This window comes from Octopus bimaculoides, chromosome 19 (assembly GCF_046866305.1).
Source record: "Octopus bimaculoides isolate indiv1 chromosome 19, ASM4686630v1, whole genome shotgun sequence".
NCBI classification, from domain to species: Eukaryota; Metazoa; Mollusca; class Cephalopoda; order Octopoda; family Octopodidae; genus Octopus; species Octopus bimaculoides.
The window spans coordinates 21,712,842-21,722,841 of record NC_142946.1 but is presented as its reverse complement, the minus strand read 5'-3'; the positions used below and the strand labels follow the sequence as shown (position 1 = coordinate 21,722,841).

Here is a 10,000-nt window from a genome sequence, read left to right as displayed (position 1 = left end):
GATGAGATGTTCAAGAGATGGAATGGCTGGTAGGATGGATGTGAGTATAAATGGTGAGATGTTAGAGGAGGTGAGTGTTTTCATATATCTGGGATCTCATGTGACAGCGGATGGGGGGGAGGGTTGGCTGAGGAGGCGGGATATAGAGTGATGGAGGGGAGTAAGATACTTGGCTTTGTGCAAGGTATGCTGAGAGATAAAAGGTCGAGTATGAAAGCGAAAAGAGGTGTGTATGAGGGTGTGATTGTGCTGACATGTGGTGCAGAGACCTGTGGTCAGAAAGAGGTGGAAAGGAGGTGACTAGATGTGTAGGAGATGTTTGAGGGCTATGATTGGTGTGGCACAAATGGACAGGATGAGGAATAAGGAGGTGCGAAGGCGAGCAGGAATGAGAGAAAATCTATGTATCGGAATAGATAGATGAATGTTGAGGTGGTTTGACCACATGGAGAGGATGGATGAGGAGAGGATGGTAAGGAGGGTGATGAAGTCAGAAGTGATAGGCAGCAGAACCAGAAGCAGACCTCGGTTTGTGTGGATAGATGGAGTGAGGAAAGATTTGGTGGTTAAAAGTGTTGGTGTGAGAGAGGCAAGAGAGTTTATTAATGATAGGAAAGTTTGGAGAATGTTTGTGGACAGATGAATGAATTGATGTTGTTCAAAGGGGTACGAAACCAGCATATACTGTCAGGCCCTGCTGTTGATATCAGGGATTTGCTTTCTATGCCTTGACCTGAGCATAGGACAAGGCTCGCCTCATTGAGCTGGGAAATGAATGGAATGCCTGGTATGTATCTTGTTGTGGCTACCCCCTCCTATGGGTAAAATAAAGTATATATATATATATATATATATATATATATATATGTAGATACACATATATATAAATACATGCACACACTCCTACAGATTCATGTGTGTCTGTGTACATATACACATGCACACAGAGGAAGAAAAAGAGGGGTAGCTGCAACCAAACTGAAAATAATGTCACAAATGGAAAGATTTCACAAAAATTATTATAATGATTACAAAATAATGAATTAAACTTACTTCTTTTTTTCTAGTCCGATAACCTCTGAATAGGGTTTGGATTTTAACAGCACTTTCATTTTGTATTCTAAATTCCTAAATCAAAAGATGAAAATATTTCAACTTGAAGAAAAGCTCCAAAACATATACAGAAAGATACAAAAAATTTCCACCAAACATGTATAAAAGTATCGATCATCATCATTTTAATGTCCGCTTTTACTTGCATGAATCAGACAACACTCTGTTGTATATGCACACTAACGTTACCCACCTCGCAAATCATACTGGCTTCATTTCTTTGAAGTCTTCACATATCCTCAGTAGTCACAGCCTATATCTCACTGTCATGTAGCATAGGTGTCCATACAGAGTTTATTGAGGCAGATTTTCTATGGCCTGATGCCCTTCCTGTCACTAGCCATCATCTGTTTCCAAACAAGAAACTATTTCTACGTAGACAGCCATATTTCTGCAGAATATTGGAAATAAATGACACTGTGTGTATAACAGTGACAGCCATTTTACAACTGTCTGCAAGATCAAGACATGAAAGCACAAACACACATACTCATCCACGCATATATATATATCATCATCATCATCATCATCGTTTAACGTCCGCTTTCCATGCTAGCATGGGTTGGACGATTTGACTGAGGACTGGTGAAACCGGATGGCAACACCAGGCTCATACATATATGACAGGCTTCTTCCAGTTTACATCAACAAAATCCTCTTGCAAAGTATTGTTTGGCCCAGGACTATAGCAGAAGACATTGTCCAAGGTGCCATTCACTGGGGCTGAAGGGGACACATATGTTTGGGAAGCAAGTTTCTTATCTCAGCCATACCTATACTACTAATACATCCTCCTCCTCCTTTAATGTCCATTTTCCATGCTGGCACTGGTACATATATATATATGTGTGTGTGTGTGTGTATATATACATATATATGTACAAATAGAGGAGGCGCAATGGCCCAGTGGTTAGGGCAGCGGATTCGCGGTCATAGGATTGCGGTTTCGATTCCCAGACCAGGCATTGTGAGTGTTTATTGAGCGAAAACACCTAAAGTTCCACGAGGCTCCGGCAGGGGATGGCGGCGAACCCTGCTGTACTCTTTCACCACAACTTTCTCTCACTCTTACTTCCTGTTTCTGTTGTACCTGTAATTCAAAGGGTCAGCCTTGTCACACTGTGTCACGCTGAATATCCCCGAGAACTACGTTAAGGGTACACGTGAGTGTGGAGTGCTCAGCCACTTGCACGTTAATTTCACGAGCAGGCTGTTCCGTTGATCGGATCAACCGGAACCCTCGACATCGTAAGCGATGGAGTGCCAACAATATGTACAAATAGATATATACATTAATGAAGGTGCATGGCCCAGTAGTTAGAGCGTTGAACTTATGATCGTGAGGTTGTGAGTTCAATTCCCAGGCCGGGCTGTGTGTTGTGTTCTTGAGAAAGACACTTTATTTCATGGTACTTCTAGTTCACTCTTCTGTAGAAATGAGTTGCGACGTCACAGGTGCCAAGCTGTATCGGCCTTTGCCTTTCCCTAGGATAACAGTGGTGGCATGAAGAAGGGAGGCTGGTATGCATGGGCGACTGCTGGTCTTCCATAAAAACAACCCTACTGTGTGTTCGCCGGTGAGACGACTTTCCACCCAGACTTGTACCCTGGAGAGGAACCTCTTAGGTAAACCATGGCTGACGGAGTTGAGTTTTTTTTTATACACACACACACATATATATATATGCATGCATATATTGTTTACTCCCACTGCATGACACATTGAGTAAGCTATTTCTAACATAGCCCTCAGGCCTACAAACCTTGTGAATGGAACTGGCAGATGGAAACTGAAAGAAGATCACTGTGTGTGTGTGTGTGTGTGTATATTTGTCTCATTGTCTAGACTTTGTTTGATGGTTGTAAAGAAAGCAATACAGTCACACAAGTGGTGTTATTCATTTCTAATCGTCTATGAAAACATGGGAAATTATCAAACTTGCTTGGAAAAAGGTGAGGGCTGGTTCATTTGAATGGCCCCCTTGGGCTTTATTTTAAGACAATAACGACTAAAGGGAACATGCTATTACAGATGAGAGAACTATGTTATAAAGGAGTTAATTTAGGGATTGTATTTAAGCCAAAATTGTCCAAGGTCAATCTGAAATGAAATCAAAATTTTCGAGAAACCTTTTCGATCTGCCAATTACATTGAATTTTTAAGAGTTTGATAAAATTATAGCAGCCAGGCATAAAACAGGAGGGTGCACAGGTCATCTTTCTTAGAGTAAAGTGAAGTTTGCAGTCTGATATTAATAAACGTTTCTTGGTTCTTCAGTTTCCACTGTGCAATATGGAGGCTATCCCTATTAACAGACAAGGGTTATGCATTTTTGAATAAAACATGAGATGTGAAAAAAATAGAAAAGAGAAGGAAGTTCAGCAACTTTTGCACAAGGACAGGGTCTAGCATTAAACTTCAACCGACTTACTTCTCGCTTCATACGTTCTTCTTGTGCTCTTTTAATTAGATCTTCTTTACACTCCTGAAACAAAAAGCAATACTTTCATTAAAATTTTAAACCAAAGGAAATCCATGACTTTTAAAAATCCTCCAAACAAAGCTCTAAAGAGTATCTTTAAAACTGCATTTAGAAAACATGAAATGTCAGTTACGCATAAAATCAACATTATTCTTGTCTCTTTAACATACATATCTGAAATAGATAGGTTGACAATGACACCTTTGTCCATCTCCATCTCTCATTTTTAAGAGATAATTTCCATAAGTTTGACAACTGTTTCTCATGTCTCCCTTGATCTGCCTCTACTACAGGTACCTTATACCTGCACTTATCATTCACTATGCAAAACATCCCCATAGGAATCTACTCTTAAATCCTGAGATAATGGAAACAAATGTAAATGTTACCTGAACTACAAAAGGCTTTGTAAGGGCTGGTTCTTAACATGAACTGGAGAAGTAAACATTCTTCTGGGTAGAGAATCTCATTAACACAGATAACTATCTGAATGGAGACAATGTTGAAGTATTCTATTCAAAAACATGATGAAATACTTCCAAGAGATTTGAATTCACAACCTATGAGAAGGTATCTTAATGTCTAATTTACGTGACCAGCCTGACTCTGTTACTTTTGAGATGACCTCAAGGTGCAGCTACAGTTTTGAATGATTGAAGGTTTATTTCTCAATAAAACAAATCTTATATAGAATCTGATAAATAAAAGCAGTAGAATGTAAGTAACAAAACTTAAATTCATGTAGTATATTTCACAGAAAACTATTGTTAAAAAGAAAACAATCCATTGAACATTTTATATAATCATTTTGGGGGGAAATAATATGAAATAGACTACTGTTGCAAATCATAATTATTTTCAATTATCTTCTATTTAAATTGTTTCATTTAGCACAAAATGTAACTTGTATTCAAAAACATTCAAAAGTATTTTTTCTTTGTTTCAAAGAATGAATTAAAATATATTAAAAAAAAGTCTTTTTTGTGTGTTTGTGTGTATACAGAAATGAAAAAGCTAATAAAATGTTATCCAGTGCAATTATTCCAATTAGAAAAAATGGCTAAGACAATAGAATGTAAGAGTGGATTAATTAATGTTTAAACCTTTTCAATGATGTGGTTCCATGAAATATACCATATGGCATTCCAGTTATGAGTTTCTAGATGAAAATCAGTTTAAGTTAGTAATTTGGATGCAATACGCATCAAAGGAAAACAGAGCTATAACACAATTTCATGATTAAATCAAGCATAATACCCTAAAATGATAATCTGTCATAAACATTTAATAATTGAAGATTATAGACAATTTCACTTTAGCCCGGTTTCAAATTTAATACCGCATCTATAGTTATTTGGATTGTACTGAAGCACAGGTTTTGCAGTATTTTGGAAACCTATTTGCTTTATTCGTCAAGTTACAACGATAGCAGCTTAGCATTCAATGTAGAGGCCATCGTGTTGCACCATCTGAAGCCTCCTTTCCACCAGTTCTTTGATCCCATGCTGATACCAGTTCTTGTCCTTTGAGGTGAAGAACTCTTTCACTGAGGCTTTCACCTCCTATTGGTTGATGAAATGTTGTGAGTGGCAGAAGTGAGTTGTGAGTCGGAACAAGTAATAATCTGAGGCAGCTACATCCAGACTACATGCTGGGGATGACATCAGTTTAATTCTCTCAAATTCCTGGAGTTTATTCCAGGTCGTTCAATCGGTAAAATGTCTTGTGTTGTCTTGCTGCAGAAAATCTCACTGTTAACCAAAGTGGGTATTTTTACTGCACAGTGGCATACATCCATGAGATGCGAAGCTTGCCTAATAGTCTCTGAGTGCTGCTCACCAGATTTGCCTCTATAGCTTGGAGAATGGCCTTGGAATTCACAGTTTTAGGCTTACTTGACCTTGCCTGATCGTTGAGGTTCTTGCAACCCAAACAAAATGTCTTGAACCATCAGTTTACTGTATTGTCATCAACTGCGCCTTTACCTTTTGCAGTGTTACGGCCCAATTAGAACTCATAAAGCATAAGTTCCTGAATTAGATGAGATTGCAAATACATTTGCACAGCTTTCAAATCACAGAGTGAAGCAATGTACAATGCGTCAGTGCACTAACAACCACGATACTACCAACATCAGTCGGGATCTTCCACAGCTTGAATAGCTTCAGTCACATGATATACATGCTGCAAACTAGCATGTATGCAAATACTGCAAAACTTTGACTTGCCTCAATATTCTAATAAATATAATTCATTTATTTACATCGAAATATCATCATCATCGTCGTTTAAAGTCTGCTTTCCATGCTAGCATGAGTTGGATGATTTGACTGAGGACTGGTGGACCAGGAGGCAACACCAGGCTCCAATCTGATTTGGCAGAGTTTCTACAGCTGGATGCCTTTCTTAACGCCAACCACTCAGAGAGTGTAGTGGGTGCTTTTACGTGCCACCGGCACGAGGGCCAGTCAGGCGGTACTGGCGACGGCCATGCTCGAAATGGTGTATTTTACGTGCCACCTGCACAGGAGCCAGTCCATCGGCACTGGCAACGATCTCGTTCGAATGTCCCTTCACGTGCCACTGGCACAAGTACCAGGGAGGCGACGTTGGTAACAATCAACGGCCACGCTCGAAATGGTGTATTTTATATGTCACCTGCATAGGGCCCAGTCCATCGGCACTGATCTAAAAGGCAATCCAGCCACTCACAATATCAACAGATCTTTAAGTAATTAAACAAATAAAAACTTCCAAGGCATTGGTCAATGTAGTACTAACAACCTGTTATCACTTAATAAAATCCAAAACTCAAATATTACTCAACTCTAGAATTACTCCAGTATTACACCACTTATTAACTATCAGGTCAGGTGTGAGGACATGTGCTGTTGTAGCATTCACCATTTGTTGGTATTTTTCTGAGTTCTTCCTGAGTGATCTGTTGAAAAGAGTCTCAGTTAGTCCCCATTTCCATGAAATACCTCCTCATCTGCTGTGACCATGTGGCATGTGGTTGACCAACACAAGCTGCCAACCCAGCCAGATCCTCAGTGAAAAGAACATGGCAAGCAGGATCTAACTTGGAAAATCAAACATGACCAAACAGTCTGAGCTCACATTCCTGAATCATACAGTTTCTGAGTAGAGTTGTTTGTTAGATATAAAATCCAACCAAAGATAACCCGTTGTCCTGCAAAGCACTCTGGTACCAAAGGAGGTCAAACAGCTCCTAAGGGCCCTGGACAACATACAAGTCTCACAACTATAAAGCAAGACAGGGAAGATCAGAGACTTAAAGACCTGAACCTTTGTATTCCTGCACAGATATCAGCAGAGTCAAACAACTTTGTCCAATGAGTCCACAACTGCACCGGCTTGTCCAAGTCTTTTTAGGACTTCAGACTTGCAGCTAATGCCTCTATGAATCTCATTGCTGAGATAAGTGAAACTGTCAACATCTTTAACATTCTCACCTGCAAAAGAGATAACAAGGTGAAGTCCCCACAATTAACAATCTACATCTTAAAACCATACAAACCTTACACAAAATAACTAACTACAACACCTCTTAATCTAATGCTTTTTCTATAACCTTGCCTGCTCCATATACATACATCTTTCTATTTAACAGAAATGTATCAATCTCAGAAATGAACTTCTTAGAACCCCATCTTACCACCCCAAAACAGCTGATTTTCAACATTAAAACATAACTATATACAATTTATATTTTTAACTATATACACAAATAACCATATTCACATTAAAAGAAAAAAAAAAAAAATGAACATTTTTTATTCATCACTGGTCATTGCATCCTTATTGAATGCCTACTGTTTGTAAATTTTTACCATAAAATCCATGAAACTAATTTAATGATAGAAGTGTGACTACTAAGGATTTGGCTGCTACATTGACTGCTTGTTACGACTGTAGCCACCACTATGTTTCTCAATTATATATATATATATATATATATATCACTAAATATATATATATGAAAGCCCCCGGCCCATCAGGAATCACTGCAGAGATGCTCAAAATATCTGGCAGTGTTGGCTATAGCCTAGTCACCCGTATTACGAACCAGGTGATACACGAAGGAGTCATACCCAATGACTGGTGTAGCAGCATCATAGTCAACTGCTACAAAGGTAAAGGTGACGCTTTAGATACAAATAATTACAGAGGCATCAAGCTGTTAGATCAGGTTATGAAAGTTACAGAGAGGGTCATAGCCCAACTAATTAGGGAGCGAATCAATTTAGATGAGATGCAGTTTGGGTTCGTGCCAGGTAAAAGCACCACTGATGCCATATTTCTAGTGAGACAGCTGCTGGAGAAATACCTAGCCAAGGATAAACCTCTGTACCTGGCTTTCGTTGACATGGAGAAAGCCTTTGACAGGGTCCCCTGATCCCTTATCTGGTGGTCAATGAGGAAACTTGGGATAGAAGAATGGTTAGTGAGAGCTGTGCGAGCCATGTACAGAGACGCTGCCAGTAAGGTGAGGGTTGGAAATGAGTACAGCAATGAATTCCGGGTAGAGGTAGGGGTCCACCAAGGTTCCGTCCTCAGCCCCCTCTTATTTATCATAGTCCTCCAGGCAATCACAGAGGAGTTCAAGACAGGTTGCCCCTGGGAGCTCCTCTATGCTGATGACCTTGCCCTAATTGCGGAGTCACTATCAGAACTAGAGGAGAAGTTTCAGGTGTGGAAGCAAGGTCTAGAACTGAAGGGCCTTAGAGTCAACCTAGCTAAAACCAAAATCCTAATAAGTAGGAAGGTAGATAAAACACAAACCCCTTCAGGTAGATGGCCCTGCTCAGTATGTAGAAAAGGAGTAGGTAGTAACTCTATAAGATGTACCCGGTGCAAGCTATGGACACATAAGAGGTGCAGCAACATCAAAGGCAGGTTAACTTGCAAGTTAGTTTTTGTTTGTGGCAGATGTTCAGGTGCAATAAAGACTGTAAACAAACAGGAAACAACTTCTATCTCATTCCAGGGTGAAAAACTAGAGGTAGTCGATAGCTTCCGCTATCTGGGCGACCAAGTTAGTAGTGGGGGTGGGTGCGCTGAAAGTGTAGCTGCTAGAATAAGAATAGCCTGGGCAAAGTTTAGAGAGCTCTTACCCCTGCTGGCGACAAAGGGACTCTCACTCAGAGTAAAAGGCAGACTGTATGACGCATGCGTACGAACAGCCATGCTACATGGCAGTGAAACATGGGCTGTAACTGCTGAGGACATACGTAAGCTCGCAAGGAATGAAGCTAGTATGCTCCGTTGGATGTGTAATGTCAATGTGAATACCCGTCAGAGTGTAAGTATCTTGAGAGAAAAGCTGAACATTAGAAGCATCAGTTGTGGCGTGCAAGAGAGACGATTGCGCTGGTATGGACATGTGGTGAGAATGGATGAGGATAGCTGCGTGAAAAAGTGCCACACCCTAACAGTTGAGGGAACCCGTGGAAGAGGTAGGCCCAGGAAGACCTGGGCTGAGGTGGTGAGGCAAGACCTTCGTACATTGGGCCTCACCGAGGCGATGACTACTGACCGAGACCTTTGGAAATGTGCTGTGCGTGAGAAGACCCGGCAAGCCAAGTAAGATCGTTGCCAGTGCCCCTGGACTGGTTCTTGTGCGGGTGGCACATGAGATGCACCATTTTGAGCGTGGCCGTTGCCAGTACCGCCTGACTGGCTCCCGTAGGATTTTCGAGAGAGATCGTTGCCAGTGCCCCTGGACTGGCTTGTGCGGGTGGCACATAAAAGACACCATTTTGAGCGTGGCCGTTTTCGTGCGGGTGACACGTAAAAGCACCCACTACACTCTCTGAGTGGTTGGCGTTAGGAAGGGCATCCAGCTGTAGAAACTCTGCCAAATTAGACTGGAGCCTGGTGTTGCCATCCGGTTTCACCAGTCCTCAATCAAATCGTCCAACCCATGCTAGCATGGAAAGCGGACGTTAAACGATGATGATGATGATAGCAATAAATATATATATATATCTCATCATCATCATCGTTTAACGTCCGCTTTCCATGCTAGCATGGGTTGGACGATTTGACTGAGGACTGGTGAACCAGATGGCTGCACCAGGCTCCAATCTGATCTGGCAGAGTTTCTACAGCTGGATGCCCTTCCTAATGCCAACCACTCCAAGAGTGTAGTGGGTGCTTTTATGTGCCACCAGCACGAGGGCCGGTCTAGCGGTACTGGCAACAGCCACACTCAAATGGTGTTTTTACGTGCCACTGGCACGGAAACCAGACCGCTGCTCTGGCAGTGATCCCGCTCGGATGGTGGTGTTAGCGCTCCACTGGCACGGGAGCCAGTCATTGAATTTGGTTTAGTTACGATTTCACTTGGTCCCAACAGGTCTTTGTAAACAGAGTTTAGT

General features: G+C 41.1%; 1 protein-coding gene across 2 annotated transcripts in view; it reads right to left on the bottom strand.

Moving 5' to 3' along the window:
* The window catches only part of LOC106872940 (ubiquitin-protein ligase E3C), a 75,618-nt gene that overhangs the window by 58,914 nt on the left and 6,704 nt on the right, over positions 1-10,000 (bottom strand). For both annotated transcript variants that reach the window (XM_089366586.1, XM_089366587.1), the window contains exons 2-3: positions 3,546-3,599; positions 1,054-1,128 (exon numbers count right to left, since the gene is read on the bottom strand). In XM_089366586.1, the coding sequence (XP_089222712.1) occupies positions 1,054-1,128; positions 3,546-3,599 (129 nt within the window). The remainder of the gene's footprint in view (positions 1-1,053; positions 1,129-3,545; positions 3,600-10,000) is intronic.